This window comes from Melanaphis sacchari, unplaced genomic scaffold (genome assembly GCF_002803265.2).
Source record: "Melanaphis sacchari strain LSU unplaced genomic scaffold, SCAv2.0 Contig21_pilon_pilon, whole genome shotgun sequence".
NCBI lineage: Eukaryota > Metazoa > Arthropoda > Insecta > Hemiptera > Aphididae > Melanaphis > Melanaphis sacchari.
In genome coordinates this window covers 1,354,390-1,372,740 of record NW_020271096.1, presented here as the reverse complement: position 1 = coordinate 1,372,740, position 18,351 = coordinate 1,354,390, and the positions used below count along the sequence as shown (strand labels likewise).

Sequence of the window (18,351 nt, the reverse complement as noted above, 5' to 3'; positions counted from 1 at the left end):
ATTACAGTGTGAACAACTTAATTTTAGAACACAGACTTTATTTTTGTGAATGGCGGGAAATATAATTAACAATTACCATTATAATAATTCTATCTGCAGCAAATACTATATGACACAGCCATGTAGAGCATTTTTCAAGGTTTTTAAGGTTTTTTTATGTCCAAATGGAATCGAAAATAAGTAAAGGCCAGTGGACATTAAGTGTGGGTAGATTCTGTTTAATGCCTGTCCAGTAAAATACATAGTTAATTATTAATACCTGTTAAAATGTTATCAAAAAAGTAAATATTTATTCTTGTTTTTTTTTTTATTCCGAGTTGAGTGATGGAATAGACGTTAATAATAAGAAATTGTGTAGGAATTCATTCTACAGTTATATATTGTGTTTAATTTTTGAATTGATCACAGCCTTTTAGAGTGGAGCTGGATAGTAAAAATGATTCGTTCTAATAAATCTTCAACTTTATTAAATTCCTAGAACTTTTCAAAATAATCAGTGTTGGTGTAATTGGAAGTTGGGTAAGTACTAGCACAGTAGCATACTGTTATTCTATAAATAAGCGTTGAGTATGTCATTTTAAATAATTATTTAATGTTTTTTTTTTTTTGGATTCAAAGATATACCATTGCACACGAAAAATAATTCTGAGCGAAGGCGGTCGTCTGTCATCCAATGATATCAGATATATTAATGATGTAGGTATTATAGATATTATATTATATGATATAAAGATACAGCAAATATTAATTTAAAAGCATCTATAATACTTTTGTGTCGTAAAATAAAAAAAAAAAAAGTATTATTTATATTATATTGTTAATGATTATAATATACCTATATATTGTAATAAATTGATTAATTATTTTTAACAATAATCATTTAACTTACGAGTCAATAATAGACCTTTTATGAACGAAGTGAATACATTTTTTGTTTGATTACTTTAATTTGTTTGAAGTGTAAAAAGTTTAAAATTATTCTTAATATTGTTTATTTATATATTTATTTCTAACTCTTAATTTATTTAACTTTGTGCTTAGTTACTTTTATATATATGTAGATTTATTATATTGTCTTCTTAATTATTATTAATATATTACTCTCTATATCTAACACAAGCTACAGCTTAAAAGATATAGATAATCATGTAAACTAACTTAATATTTTTGTATTCTATGTAATTCATTATGGTTTTTCTTAAATAAATAAAAAAAAAAAATTACAAAAAATATTATTTAATAGGTACCTATTGTAATTTGTAAAGAATAATATAGACATAAATAATATTTTTGAATTAAAACAAAATCGTTAACATTTCGTCTAAATTTAATAATATAAGTTTATTGTCAAAAATAAATATTTTACACAAAGATAATAATACTAAAACAATTTATGACACCTCCCCAAAAGCATAGCTTGTAGTGGGTGCATTTAAACTTCATTTTTATAAAAAAAAAAATTTAACCTATGTTTACCAATACATTTTTTATATTTTGATTCCATCATGAAGTATTTATATCATTAAATTTTTAAGTCTTCGTAGTACAAATTGAATATTTTATACATTTTTTTAGTACCTACAAAATAATTTTAAAATAAACCTGATTTTGGTAAATTTTGTTAAAATTTGAAGATCAAATGCTTATAAAAAAAATTGTATTCACGTATTTTTACATTTTTTAAATAGCTATATGAAAAACTTAATTGAGATTTTGCATACAATTTTCAAAGTTTTTTGGAGATATTGAAAGCATTTTTATCTAAATTTCAAAAAAAAAATTTTAAATTCTAAATTTTGATAAATAACTCAAAATATCTTAAATATTATATTATCTATGGAAAATATATGTATACAAATTTAGTCAAAAAGGTATCTACATTCTAGTTCCTATGCTATTTATTTTTGAATAACAAAAAAAAATTAAAATTGTTTCAAAGAAATTGTTATTTAATACATGATAAAAAATTTTGTTCAAATTTTAACTGTAAATAAACACTTAAAAATATAAAGAATTAAGCAGTCATTTTTTTTTTAAATTTTTGTAAACAAATTTATAAAGACCTTGTGTTAAATTTATAAATCTTAGCTATGAGAATAAACTTGTATGTATTTTTTACCACAAAATAATTTGTATTTCTCAAAATTGTAATACTCTGTATAAAAGTAAATAAGCTATTATTATCCATATTATGTTTTTGGAGATGTATAGTTATATTAACTTATTGTTAGTAAAAATTTGCATTTATTTTACTATAAGAAATTTAAGAATTTGCAAATGTTAAATAATAAAAATTAAATGCGGAATAAAGTTTTAAAATATTATGTTACATGTTTATTTTGCAGGTATTAAATTACCTTACATTTGTTTAAACAGGTAAGCAGATTATAGATACAATGTTTATACTGACAAATATAACTCCATTACAAATATAATGAATTCATTTATCTTACAAAATATAGTGATACAAAACATTTAATTTAATGTTATTATAAGAATACATAAAATAAAAATTTTACTTATCTTAAAATATTATTGTATAAAAGTATATTTAAAACCGAATGAACAATAAACAAATTTATCCATAGAATATTAAATCAATATTGTACTTTTGTCAATAAACAAAATATTTTTAAAAGTGTTTTTCTATTAAATTAACAATGTTTCCCATTGTATTAAATAAATTTAACTTACATCAATGAATTATATATATAAAAAAAATAACTTATTACTTATTCTTATAATTTACTTTCATCTACCCATGCTAAAAAATATTCAATCTTTTTCAATAATAAACGTACTTTCTTAACGTCTACGAAAATAGAATAAGTGGCTTTAGCATCAGGAAATTTTTTATTAAATTCTCCTTGTTCTGTTTTTTCTGAAAGCAAAATTATTTTAATTAGAACAAAAATATAATTTAGCTACCTAAATTATTTTTCAACATACTCAATGAAGCATTTTTTTGGTCATTTTTATACATTGTCAGTAAATTATGTATATCAGATAAAGCTATTTTAATATTATGATTGCAGTTTGAATCCAAACCATTACTAAATATTGTTTCCAAATCATTATTTATAAGATTAAAACCATCTTGAAAACCTTTAAACATTTCATGCTGAAAACCAAAATAATATAAAACTTAATAGTCAACTCAATATTAATTAATGAACTTTATTTATTACCTCTTGAATACAAAGCTCAACAGATTTTACCGCTAAGTCATATGATTCAAAATTTTGATTAAAAGATAAATTTTTTGACAAATTATAAAGTCCATTGATAAATTCTGTTAAATACGATTTATGTTTACCATTATAATATCGTATCAAAAACACATATGAAGTTATCATGTTCACTAAATTCCATTTAATGCAGTCTGATGGTGCTTTTTTCTAAATAAGACATCTTAATTACATTACAAGAATACTAAATATTGATATTTATTCAATATGTATTTATAACTAAAATATTTGAGTATATTTTAACTGGTAATAATAATTTAATTAAATATATACAGTTTTTATTAAAATTATATATATTTTTTCCAATTATCTACAATGTTTACTTTTATTTATTTAGAAATGATTAACAAATAGAAACTAAGGAATATTTTGTAGCTACTTTATCACTAATAATTTATTACTTTATATTAAAAAATAAAGATATTTTTTGTTAGTTCTAAATAAAAACTACGCAGAGAAAAAAAACAATAAACACATCATTAATATATGATAATTTTAATATCTGACTTAATATCCTTACAGATTGAATATTTTTAATTAAATGTTTTATAAAAACAATACACTAATTTATTATATATTTAAATATATATAAAAGTAGTTTTAAAAAAAAATATTCTCAAACTTGTTTTATTTATTTGTACATAAAATAAGTACTTACTGAAAGTAAAGAAAATTTTGGGATGTTGGTTATTAAATGTGGAAACTCACTATCATTTATATTCTCGTCAACTTCTGTTACTATTTGTTTTTCAATCCTAATATAATAATTGATTTTAGAAAATATATTGAAAATTGTATAAGTTCACTTACGGTAAACACCACCAAGGAGTAAACTGAGGTAGAATTTTCGAGATATCACCAGACTTAACAAGGTGTTCAAATTCTGCTTTTTCTGAGTCAGTTAAAGAACTCCAAACTTTCTCAGCATCATTTAGATCAATTCCATTTAATCTTTCGTTGATATCTAAGAATTCTTCATCATCCGAATCACTTTCTACATTAAGTAGGTTTACATTTAAATTATAATAAATAATAATTAATAACAAGTTTATCATTTTTTTGATTTGTAAAAGTCATATCCTATATATTATACTGTAATGTCCTATATTTTTGGTAAATTTCAATATAAAATAAAAGAATAAATAATAATTTATTTATAATCCAAAAATAATCTAATATTAATCATCGCTATGAAAAAAGTTTTAGCAGGAGTCTAAAATTAAATGTAGTAACATACTCAGCTCTAAACATATCTATTTTTAAATAATATTCTAATAAATATCATTTGTTAAAGATAATACTAAAAATCATTTGATTACAAAAAAAAAAAAAAATCAATTATTTAAAGTTTTTAATGAATATGTAATTGGAAAATCTAGTCAATAAACTATGCTTGATACCAACTGAGAAATAATTATAATATAATATGTAAATTAAAATCATAAAAGAATGGATTTTTAAAAAATTATTTTTTTTTTTTAAACAAAGGTTGAAATTTTGATACTTACTGAGTACTAATGGAAATATTTAATAGTCTAAATTAAATTATAAAGTATATGGTTTAAATTCAATATTTACAACATAATTTATAGGTAGCATTATTATTTATTTATACTTTTAGTTAAAATATTCAGTAATATAATAAATTACATTTACCATGTTAAAATAGTGCAACAAATTACAATCTATATAAGTATAAAAAATAAATCTTATATGATTTATGTTATTGATATATATTATTAAACTTGGAGTACATTTTTTAAAGCTTGGGGTATTCTTTATTTTAGCCAGTTTTTGAAATATTAAAGTTAAAACATTAAGAAACATTTACCAGAATCTTCATTTTCTCCATATACTCTTTTAAGAATATCCATCATTTCTTTCTTGCTTACATCATCTGAATCTTGAACATCTAATTCTTCTTGAATACATTCTTTGTAAAATTGTTCTGAACACTCCAGATGAATCGGAGATTTATAACATATTAAGGAACAATAAGGTGCTCCACATTTTGGACAAACATATCTGCTTTGATTCTCATCACAACTGAAGAAAATACATATTAGTGATACAAACATTTAATTAAGTAATAAAATATTAATAGTAGGTTCACTGAAGATTTTTACTTACAATTTACAAATAGTATCGGTATTCATATTCAATACGTGAAAATTACTGGTTGATCATAAAAACAAATATGAAATTTTAAAAATGAAATGGGTTAACAAAATTATATATAATTAATACGACAATAACATCACGACTTATGATGAATTAAATATATAAGTATGCAATAATTGAATGCTGTATAAATGCGTCAGATATCAATAAAAATTGAAAAAAATAAGTATATAATATATATAGTAGAAATACAATTCAACATTCAACAATTCCACAGCACAAAGTGTAAATTATTCAGCATAATAATATTAATATTTAATAAATAATAATAATAGGTTCCCGTCTCCCGGCTCTTTTCGTTTTATAATTTTCAGTATTTTCACATCATTCTTATCAACCATGAAACAATCCATAGACCGTATTATTTTAAATCGTGATCCCAACCAATGATATCTTAGAAAGTTAGAGTTTGAGATAGAATATAAAAGTGATACTATTCTTATCTATTTAAATGGGTAAAGACTTTGATCACGAAAATTGATATTGTATACAGTATTATATGATCTAAGCCCTAAGGATTAAAGACTAGAAATATGAAACATAATTACAATTTTTTTTAATTTTGATTATTATATTGTATAAATCAAATGATCTAAAAAAAAAAAAAAATACGAATTGCCGCCAAAATTATTTAATTTGAATATAATAATATATTGTATCGTCACGATGGAGAAAAGGTATCTTCTCTACACTGTCACTATGTGTATCGTAAATTCGAAATCAAATATCAATGATTATACTGTATACTTGTCTTGTTCTTCACGTTGTCTTAAGTTGTCAATATGTTCCCCACAAATATAACACTCACCATGTCTAACCGATATATTATTTAATTCCGAATTCTATCTAACATACTTATTGGAAGCGATAGTTTTAAATGTAGTGGCGAATGTTGATTGAATATTGTGAGAGTTTCTTGAAAAGAGCACATGTTAGACAAATTTAGACACTGCGAAAAACAATTGTAATCAATAAAAATATTTTTGAATTTATAGTTTCGACTAAGTACCATAACGACACAATATCACCTGCAAATCCGATGACCTCGATTCCCTTTGGCCGGGTTTGATGTGTAGGTCATCATAAAAAAAATTCCCAAGTATCAAAATAAATAGTATCCTTATGGCCTATGAACCCTTGTAGATTTTCACTTGAAATATTTAATATTTACTCCACCAAAATAATCTGTAGCGACCTAACCGAGAGGTAGTCGTGTAGTTCATAGTATTGTGTTATAGAATCTATACTATTACACTTTAAGGACTAGCTTATTGCCAGTGGCGCAAATAGGGAGGGCTTGGGGGAACTTAGCCCCCCAAAAATGTTTAGCACTTTTAAAATTTTTTTGTTCATGAAAAATAAATACTGATTTTTTTATTAAAAAATACGTCTTGGATTTTTTTTTTTTATTGGTTAGTAGCAACACTGTGTTATAAAGTTACCATCATTTTATTCTGTGTCAGTCACAAAAAATGTGGGACTTCAGTCCCCCCAAAACAATTAAACTAGTTGCACCACTGCTTATTACTAATAATTTTACTACTATATATTCTTCATAGACTCGGGTCTCGGGGTATATATACAACAAAAATATAAAGTTTACACACAATATAGGTATAGCCATTTAGTTATAAACTATAGACCGATTCGTAGATTGAACCGACGATCGCATAAGAGTCATTTATAGCGACTCATATAAGCCTATACAGCGTATTATTTGGTTAAATTTTAGTTAAAACATTTGTTAGACAATTTTATTTACTGCAAGATTTTAAATTATTACTAAACAAGTGTAATTTGTCTTTACTGCAAAATCACTCTCTATAATTTCTTCACCTGGACTTTATTCATTAGTTTTGTCCTTTTAGTATAAAATATATAGTGACGTATTTGAACGGCAAGCGATCAATAGTTCAATATTTAAACTATGATTATACACCATGACGGTGTAACGTAAAAAACTGACGGATATAATTAACTAAGCATAAACATGTTTATGTAAACCAGAGGTTCTCAAAGTTTTTTCTTCGTATACCACGTCCCAATTTTTTAAATTTTCGTAGAAACCTGGTATTGAATTTTTACGAATTAATGTACCAATGTACCATGTATCTAATGGCTAATGGTGTTTTAATATAGCTTATACACAGAGCTTCTCACGTGAACAAGGTTTTCTATGGAGTGAATATTTTATAATAATAACAATATTTATTTAATTTTTCAATTGCTTAAATGACAAAAAATGCAAATTAAAATAAATTATAATTTTAATGGGAATGGTGAGTCTGATATTTTGATATTAAATTATTGTCGTTTGCATTGTCACATACGTGTTTTTCGTAAAAACACACGTTTTTTACTTAGATTTTTTTTTTTTTGTGGACCCCTTATTGTAGATCAAAACTACCCGGGGGTTAATATAGACCACTTTGAGAATCTCTCATTTAGACTATAATATATAATATAGCACCTACCTATTTAATAAGTTTTATTCCAAGTTATAATACACATTTTAAAAATTAAATTTTTAATTTAAGTATTTTATAATTATTGATGTTATATGTTATTGATTGTATATATTAAAAAAAAAAAAGAAAATTTAGGTAATACTCTGAGTAGTGTATAATACTCGGTAACCTGTAGTTATACCTTTATAAAAGGTAGCACATACATCATAATAACTATATTACATGGTATCGGTATGTTGGCTAGTACGTCTACCAGCAATAATAATAAATAATAATAATATAATATTTAAATGTAAATTTAATAAAGCAATATAAACATTTTAATAATTTTATAGTATATGAAATATATTAATTTAGAATTGATTAATATAAAAATCATCGACCACGTGGAATTTCATTGATATAATTTATAGCGTAAAACGTTGATAACCATTGTCGATCAGTAGACATTATTCATTACACTACTTACACTGCCAAAATATTTGGTGAGAATACACAGGAATGATCTACGTTTGGCTCGAATTCTATTCTTGAAAAACAAAACATACTTCAGGCGTAAAAATTCAGAAGCCAGCTTGCCTAGGTTACAACTAATGAACCAAGTAAAAATATTAGAAATATCCTGAAGCACCTATGTTTCTTTGAATTAGACAATAAATAATTTAATATATAAATATAAATAATTATAAATATTTAAATTTAATAAGTACAAATTATTAATATTAACACTAAATAAATATTTAGTTGTAACATAGTGTTAACTATACGAGATAAGCATGATTATATAACGTCAATATAATTTGATTGGAAGTTATAACACAAATAATATAACTTATTCGTTACGATTTTTTTTTTTTTAATAAAATAAGGAACTTAAATATTTGTGCTTAGTATTTTGATTGTCTAAGTATTATAACGTATGTTGAAATCTTAGTGATAAATAAATAAATAAAAAAAAACTGTCCAATTATTATGACATAGGTATACTTTTTTTTAGATTTAGTTTACATTTCTTATGTAACAATAAAATTATTTTAATTCAATAATATTATACGCTCCACAATAATTTCTATATTTTTATGATTAACGTGTATTATAAGTAAGTATCTATAATATTATCACAATATAGTATACAATTACAACATAATATAACATATTATAATATTATTGTGTGTTGTACATACTTTAAAACCGGTATCTCATAAAAGATTACTGAATTATAAACATCTTTAGAGCACGTCCAATCAAAGTATTTGTTGGTACAGTAGGTATAGTTGTAACATATTATGGTAGTGTAGTACACTCGACACCGTACAAGTATTCAACGTCTGAAGTACTGAACAGAACTACCTATAGAGTTTATTGACGTCAGACGTGTTAGACATACGTGTATAAACTTAATTTTAGTACATTTATTTTTAATATTATTAAATTAAAATTTAATTAATTTTTGTTTTTTTTTTTTTTTTAAAAAAAAAACAATATGAGATCAATAATACTTAGAAGTCAATTAAAGGTATGTATGTATTAAATTAAATAATATCCTACTTTATAAATATTGAATAAGTAATAAACACAACCTTTAAATAAAGAAATTAAAAACACATTAATTATAAATTATTAATTGCTTTTAAGATTATTTATTAGAAAAATAATGCATATTATACTATTGTTATGTATGTATTTATTAAATATAAAAAAAAAATGAAATTTTTCGTTACAAATATATTATAATAAATAATGTTTTGCTTATATTCCATTAAATTAATTAAATTGAATGCAAAATAATTCATATCGTTGATACTTTATCACTTCAACCTTAAATTTATGCTTCATTCATAATAATAATTTGGTATATAACTCTAGTACGGGAACAAATTGAAAACCCTAATTCGAAGATGATTTAGGGGGAGCTTGACCCCAAAAAAATTAAAGAATTATATTTTAAAATAATTTATAGAAAAATATTTATGTATCTTTAATTTAATAATGAAATAATAATTATTATTTTTTAAGATTTACATATATTTTATGGATAGGTAAATTATTATTATTAGAACCACGAGTTTGTAGAAAAAACCATTATTTTAAGCTTACCGAAATCTATAAAATATGTAAAACATAGCTTCTTTAACACAAAGTTTGAATTTATATTAAAGAATTCAAGTTCGAAACTTTTATTTTTTGGCATTTTAAATTTAAAATTTCTTTTGAGAACATTTTTAATTTTTATCTTTTTATTATTTTTTTCTATATTTTTAATAATTTCTGCCTATTAAAATTTGTTTAATTAATTTTATAAATAGGTATACGTTTTTTACGCACATCAAAACTCCTTAACCAACATAATTTTTAATTCAAAATATTTTACGATTGATAGATTTTTATATTTTTAAACTATGAATTTTAGTTATACTTACAGTGTAATATATACTGTTTTTTTGAGATTTGAATGCAGTTATAAAGCTATTTAACATAGTAAGTCCACTGCCTTACTAACTATTTATACTAATAATGATCGCAAAAAATGCTATATATGTACGTCTATGTTAGGATTTTGGTACTTACAAAATATAAATAATTGATGAGATTTTTAAAATAGAAATAATATAGTAAATCAGTTAAGTACGTAAATGAATGTAGAAAAATAAACAATTTGTAATAATGTTGTCTAGTTAGTGTTTTTATAATAACAGACTTCAAAACTATTGTTTGTATTAACCGTTTATAAATTTTAAAAATATGTACAGTTTGTTAAAATAATTTAAACAAAAAAATCGTGCTGGGCCTCATATTTTACTTAAAAAAATAATATTACCCTTCCTCTCATTAATTTAAAACTTAATTTTCACTTAGGGCTTCTCCATTATAAATATTATAATACTGTTATAACTATTATCATTGTTATGTATACATTATCTATGTATAAAGATATTCTGACACTCTGTAAATGTATAGTGTAAAGTATGCTTATGATTGATCACGAAATTGTAAGTATGAAATAATAAGTTATACACGAATAAATGTAGACTACAAAAATTAAGTAAATAAGTTATACCGCCAACGCAAACGACTGCAAAACTTAGATTAGAATAAATTGTAGGTATTTGTATAAATAATATTATGCATGTGATAAGAAAAGTATCAGGTAATTAGAACCAATGAAAAGATTATACTCTATAAATAACAGACTGATTATTTAGATTAAAATTTATATTTTAACCTAAAATTTATAAATGTACAATGTACATAGTACAAACATTACAAACAGTACAATGTACTATGAAATATAATCAAACACTTATAATAACAACATATATAAAAATGTGTCATTTTATAATATTTATTATAAATAAATAAATACAACATTTATCAAACGTATAATTGTACCAACATATAACTTTATACTCTTTAAAGATCCTTTAGGAGTTTAATTTTAAACATATTACGATATATTATGATGGTTAGAGAATAAATAAATTAGTTAAAACTAAGTAAATTATTGATGTTTGAAATTATAAAGATAAAGGAACTTTGTGATGCTTAAATTAAGATTGGAAACGCTTCAGCGCTTCCTAGGAAGGTTAGAAATTATATATATGTTCATCAAATTTACGTATTTATTGAGTATAGTGCACTGTTATAAATTGTAATTAATATGAATTAAATCTTAGGTCAACGATAAAAACAAAAAACGATTTTTAACGGAGATAATAATATAATGTATTTGAGACACCAAGTTATCCTCTAGATTTTTTAAGGAAATTTTATAATCTATTTAAATTTTTTCATACGTTCATCAGTAAATTATTTTTTTATTAGCAAAATAGAAGATTATTGAACTAATTTTTTTAATAATATTGTACCTAATAATATATTATACATAATTAAAGCCAATAAATCAATAAATATGCATTCTTATTTTTGACATTTTTAGGTTTTTGGAAGACTAATGAAATACTATTTACTCTTTTAACTACAAAATAATTAGTACATTTTTCTCATTTTGATTTACTTTTGTCAAATAATCTAATACTCAAACTCTCATAAATAAAAAAAGGAGGAAGTAGGTAGGTAACTACTCTGCTGTATGATAGATTTTAAATGTACTTCATCTTTGAGGAGTAAACCACAACTCAAATATCTGTCAAATAAGTTATATATAGCTGTATAACTAAAAAAGAATCGAATTATTTTTTAAATTATTTTATGAATAGAAAATGTCAATTTCAAAAAGTATCTACGGATATTCGTTTTTCCTTTTATTTAGGTTTTTGTTTATCACGAATCACGATTATTTTTAAAAGTACTTACTTGGAATATAAGTAATTTTTATTCCAAAAGTGTTAACTATAGATCCATTTTTTTTAGCAAAAATCACCCTTTAAATTGAAAATTGATACATTTTTATTGCTTCAAAAGGTAATGACAGACAGAAAGAAAACACTCATCGCTGTAAAATATATACACCATCGCTCCGCTCAGAATCTAAATCAGTTAATAGGTTTTGTAGAAAAATAATATAAAACTTATTTTATATATTCTTTTATGAATTTAAAAATTACACCATACATGTTTTTACAATGAGTTATAATTATTTTTATTATTATTTGAATAAAAATATAAAAAATATTTACTTTTTAGGCAAGTTTGTTCGTGAATGGATTTAATAATTTTACAAATCGTAGTAATAATTATAAATTGAGAAGAAATCATACTAATGCTCCGAGTCCGTTATCTATTTTGAGCGAAGATGAACAATTTTTTAAGGAAACGGGTATGTTTTTACTTCAATACTTATGTACTTACTTATAATTCACTATATTTTCTGGTTTATAAACATTTTACATTAGACATATTTACAATCAATATACTACCTATCTATGTTTACATAAATTATACTTATACATATAATATACAATTTGTACTTAGATATAGGTATCTACATAGACAATAGAAATATATAGTATATTTATACATATACATATTATATATACGATATTATAATATATAGTTAAAAATATATTTCTAAAATTAAATAATTAGAATTTAGAATAGACATGTATACTTATACAAATACTAGATACTTACCTATACATAAATTGTTTTTATTTAATTGCAGTTAGAAAATTTTCTCAAGATCAAATTGCACCATTAATAAAAAAAATGGACAAAGAACATAAAATTGACGATGAACTTGTGAAAAAATTATTCGAAAATGGCGTAAATATATCTTACTTATAGTATATTTCTAAATAATACAGATCATAATGATTAAATAGTTAATATTCGAGTATTATAATTATTTTATTCAGTGGCGTAGCCAGGATTTAAAAATAGGGATTAGGGCCAAACTTAAAATTCAACGAATTTTCCATACTTATAAAATAATATAATTATGTAAAAATGCTGATACGACTGATGAGGGGCATAGCCTACTGCCTTCTTCCCATGGCTACGCCACTGTATTTATTTAATACATAATTAATTTGTCCATAAAATATTACAGTTCATGGCTATTGAAATAGATCAAGAGTATGGTGGATCTGGATCGTCATTTATGTCTAGCACTTTAACAGTGGAAGAAATAGCCAAAGTTGATCCCTCGGTTTCAGTATTAGTTGACCTACAGAATACCTTAGGAAATAATCTTTTATTAAAAGTTGGTAATAAAGAACAAAAAGAGAAGTATTTACCTCGGTTGGCACAAAACACTGTAAGTATCTAGTTTACTATTAATATATTTTAGACTTCAGTACCTGAATCATTTGATTTAGTAGGTTTAGTGTTTAATGTAACAAAAAAAAATAAATAAATAAATATACGAAATAAAAAGGACTAGGACAAAATAATAGGTATACTATAGTATAATAATATTTACCTATGTCATTATTACTAATAGCTACAACCTATAGGCTAAAAGTACATATTATTATATTTTAGTAAATTATAACAATATTTCGTTTAAGTTCTAGGAATAAGTACCTAGGTAATAACTAGTGTGTGGTAAGTAATATAGGTACCATTTAGTCCTATCAAGCCCATTTCATCATATTACATAAGTTTTGGAAATATCTGTTATAACTCATAAATTAAAGTCAATGATATCCATTTAGGCATATTATATTTAATTCAGCTCATAAAAATAAGTAATAACTAGAAACCGTGTATCTCACCCTAGCATTAGGTAATAGGTACCTATGTTTATACTGCACTTATCACATCTATAAAAATAGTTAAAAGGATGATTTTGTTATGATATTCTTAAAAGTAATCTAATTGGTAATTATTGGTTTAAAATTTAAATTATTTTAATCATTGTAAATCAGGTAAAGTGTATAATTAGTTCAATACTACAACAGCAGTTGATTATTAGTTTTAATAATGAACAGCTAGTGAGCACTATTTAATAATGTTATAATTTATAATGGTGTATAACTGTATAAGGTATAATATTGACCTTAAGGTTATTACTTATTATTAACTATTATCATAATGATTTTTGACCTACCTACTGTTATCAAATAAACTATTACTAAGAATAGTTAGTTTTTTTAACCTAATTCAACTCATTTTTTTCATCTCGACCATCTCACTTAGTCACTTATATTGTGATTACCATTTATCCTCCGTGTCTAAAGAATAAAATAACTTAAAATTAAAAAACATATATTATACCTACTTGTCTTCGACTCGCAGTTTTGCATTGTGTCTAATTAGTTAGGTATCTATCGATATAATAGGTAGGAAGTAACCAAGTACTGTTAGAGAATAGGGACAGGAATACATCATAGAATTTAGACATAAAGTGAGGACAGAAAAATAATTAATAAAATACCATCAAATAATTTTATTTTTATTTAAAATCATTTGAAATTAAACAATAGATGTGAATAATTAGAAAAATCAATGCTGTAACAATTGTAAGAAAAACTACTTATGATCTTAACATTCTTAACAGATAATTTGTGTAGCCGTGTAGGTAGGCAGGTATATGATAGGTATTGCCGCATCGTATTTTCAAACACATATTTTTACATAATATATGCTAATTGTAGCCTATAGGTAAACTAAACTAATTGGTATTTATTACCTAAAATTTTGAAACAAATTATTATTTATAATTTATTATTTCTAGAAACAAGTTTAATATAATATACAGTAACAGTAGAAGCCGCTTATTAGAAACACGGATAATTGATACAATCGTGTTATTGAAACAAAATGTCTCGGGACGGATCGGATGTAATTAGAATATTGAAAATAAATCGGATTATTGAAACATCACATCGGTTATTTGAAACAATTGGGAGAAGATTAGTTGACATAAACACCGATTATCCGGCGATAACCAATGTGGTACTTCAATCTTATCTTTGCTGTCGTTACGTTTATTTTTACTGTAATTTATCACGAGAATGTTCTTTCTGTACGTACCGATCGTACCGTTGGTAGTTTAGCTTCAGCGTGCGTATGTAAAGATTATTAGTGTTTTCTTTTTCTAAAAATCTAAAAATGTCTAAACGCTAAGATTTTAGTCAATTTTCATGCGACCAATCGTGGTTTGAAATTCATTAGACCGATTTGCTAGCCCAATACACACCTTCTGATATTTTAAATGCGGCCGAGACTGGGTTTTATTTTAGAGCTCTACCTGAACACACATACGCACTCAAAATAAGTGACAAAGCCAAAGGGGCAATATTACTCGTATGAAAATATGGTCATGGAGTTACTCGACGCAAAAAACAAATTACGATTGATAAATATTTTAAATAATATCGTAAAATATATACATTTGTACATACTTTTTTAAATAAAATTATAGAATATATATAGGTACATACATACATACATATTTTTTTCACGTACCTATTATTCATTTTTTTTTTCAATCGCTTATTAGAAACAATCGGTTAATTGACACAATTTACTTTGGTCCCAAAGTGTTTCTAATAAGCGTCTTTTACTGTGCATTATATTATTATTATAGTCATAGACATAGTAGTGGTTCAATTACCTTTTTCGGGGTATAAAAGTAAAATAATAATATAATAACCTAGGTACCTACCCTTTAACTTCTGTGCCATTGGCTTATCCATTCCGTTTATTTAAATAAATAGGAACTGAAATTACTTATAATTGTAATTTATTAATTATCCATTTGTTAAAAATTCGATTTTTATGTACCTAATAACAATGTGAATATATTATAAGTACCTATACTCCAAAAATTATTCTGTTTCAGAAAATGAAAAAAAAAAGTTATTGCATCATTGAATAATTTTATTTTGTTTTTAAAATATGTAAAATTGTTCTAAATAATGAATGTCTCATTTTCATTATAATTTGTAGGTAATACTGCAAGGTCATTTTATTATTAAAATGTATTAATTTATTTTTGCTGCCTGATAAAAAATTCTACAAATATTTAATTTTTAAATACACTTCATTAATAAATATTTAATAATAAAACAAAAACATTTATAAAAATACTAAATCATTTTAGGTAAGCAGTTTTTGTTTATCGGAGCCTTCATCAGGATCAGATGCATTTGCCTTAAAAACCACAGCAAAAAAAGATGGAGACCACTATTATATAAATGGAACAAAGATGTGGATTTCAAATTCTGATATAGCAGGCATTTTTTATGTTTTTGCCAACACTGATCCTTCCAAGGTTAAACATTTTACTTTATGGTTAATAATATTTGTATAGTAATTATAATCTTTAAAATTGGGTGCCTAGCTAACTATTTCAGTATAGGTATTACTTATTTAAAGTAGGTACCTATTTTAAATTTCTATTGGAAAATTTACTAGTATAGGTATCTATTTGAAAATTATTAAAACTATATTAATTATTAATAATATTTTAGGGTCATAAAGGTGTTACATGCTTTATTGTAGAACGAGATCAAGAAGGATTTACAGTTGCTAAGAAAGAAGATAAGCTAGGCATGAGAGCATCTGGCACATGTGTGCTCCATTTTGATAATGTCAAAGTATAATTACACAGTTAAATACAATTAGGTACCTGTTTATACATTGAATTTATATTTATATAGGTACATAAAGATAATATTGTCGGTGAAATTGGTGAAGGTTATAAAATTGCAATAACTTACCTTAATGAAGGAAGGATAGGAATAGGAGCGCAAATGGTAGGTATAGCACAAGGATGTTTGGACCACACAATACCATATACATTGGAAAGAAAACAATTTGGTTCAAGAATTTTCGATTTCCAAGTAAGTTTAAGTATATTTATTTGTATATTTATGTAAAATAAATTTATCATGTTTTAGTCTATGCAACATCAAATTGCTAGAGCAGTGACTGAAGTTGAAACAGCTAGGCTAATGGTGTACAATACTGCAAGATTAGTTGAAGCAGGTTTACCTTATATTAAAGAAGCAGCAATGGCTAAATATTACGCTTCAGGTAAAATTTTAAAGAAAAAAATTGATGTTACTTTTTTTTTAGAAACAATTGATGTGTAAACAATAAAACTAAATCAATTAAAATTTAGAAAATTAATCTTTTACCCATACATGTTATAATTTTTGTAGAAGTTGCCGGTAAAGTTACATCAGTATGCATTGACTGGATGGGTGGAGTTGGTTTTACTACAGATTTCCCACAGGAAAAATTTTATAGAGATTGTAAAGTTGGGCCAATTTATGAAGGAACAACAAACATGCAACTAAGCACTATTGCCAAGTTTATTAAAAAAGAATATGAACAATAATTATTTTTCAGTTTTTTTTATATACTTAATATACTATTATATATTATATTAAAATAAAATATCATAACTGAAATATGTAAAATATGTTTAATATTTTTTTAAATAAGTTTAATATTTAAGAAAGTTGAAAGAGTTATAAAGTACAGTTAGTATAAAATTTAATTGTTTACAATAAGATTAATACAGAAAAATTGAATTGAACATATTAAACATTGTGAAAAATCTAAATTGGTATCAAATTTAACATTTATGAAAAAAGTAGTGTAACAGTTGCTACTTCTTATCATGTTTTCATAAAATATTTAATTTCTTTATTTGATTGTATAGATTTAATTACAATTAATAGATAGATTAGAATAAAGTTTTACATCACTTGGCCATAGATAATAGGTATTGTAAAAACCTTGGTCTATTATTTGATCTTTTGTTTAATCTTATCATTAAAATTTAAATTGACATTTATCATTAGAAAATGTAAAATCAAATTTATGTAGAAATAATACATTATTTATAGTTAGTGAATAAGTAGTAATTGATAATAAATATGGAATTGTGGTATACAGGATTAAAAATCTTATTACAACTGTATAATAAATAAATGGGTGATTTTTCTTAGATCTCAAAAAATTTTGCCAATTAAATAAATATAAAGTTTGACAAAGCTAATTCTAGAAATTTGTTGTAATATCAAAAAAAGTTTGTT

At 23.6% G+C, this 18,351-nt stretch overlaps 2 protein-coding genes and 1 long non-coding RNA gene across 3 annotated transcripts; 2 read left to right on the top strand and 1 right to left on the bottom strand.

The window, feature by feature from the left end:
* The first annotated feature begins 363 nt into the window (after positions 1-363).
* LOC112594090 lies at positions 364-2,418 on the top strand. Its single transcript, XR_003114637.1, has 3 exons — positions 364-519; positions 619-696; positions 2,346-2,418. It is a non-coding gene; the product is annotated as an uncharacterized LOC112594090 (long non-coding RNA).
* A 318-nt stretch (positions 2,419-2,736) lies between these two features.
* On the bottom strand, positions 2,737-5,838 carry LOC112594048 (zinc finger HIT domain-containing protein 2). The gene is made up of 7 exons (XM_025338650.1): positions 5,379-5,838; positions 5,080-5,294; positions 4,059-4,242; positions 3,907-4,003; positions 3,189-3,398; positions 2,950-3,121; positions 2,737-2,881 (listed from the first exon to the last, which is right to left on the bottom strand). The coding sequence occupies exons 1-7, from the start codon at positions 5,402-5,404 to the stop codon at positions 2,739-2,741; spliced, it is 1,047 nt and encodes a 348-aa protein (XP_025194435.1). The 5' UTR covers positions 5,405-5,838; the 3' UTR covers positions 2,737-2,738.
* A 3,353-nt stretch (positions 5,839-9,191) lies between these two features.
* On the top strand, positions 9,192-17,668 carry LOC112594062 (short/branched chain specific acyl-CoA dehydrogenase, mitochondrial). The gene is made up of 9 exons (XM_025338675.1): positions 9,192-9,413; positions 12,542-12,674; positions 13,020-13,120; positions 13,407-13,613; positions 16,407-16,577; positions 16,777-16,902; positions 16,966-17,148; positions 17,206-17,341; positions 17,470-17,668. The coding sequence occupies exons 1-9, from the start codon at positions 9,381-9,383 to the stop codon at positions 17,646-17,648; spliced, it is 1,269 nt and encodes a 422-aa protein (XP_025194460.1). The 5' UTR covers positions 9,192-9,380; the 3' UTR covers positions 17,649-17,668.
* The last annotated feature ends 683 nt before the right edge of the window (positions 17,669-18,351 follow it).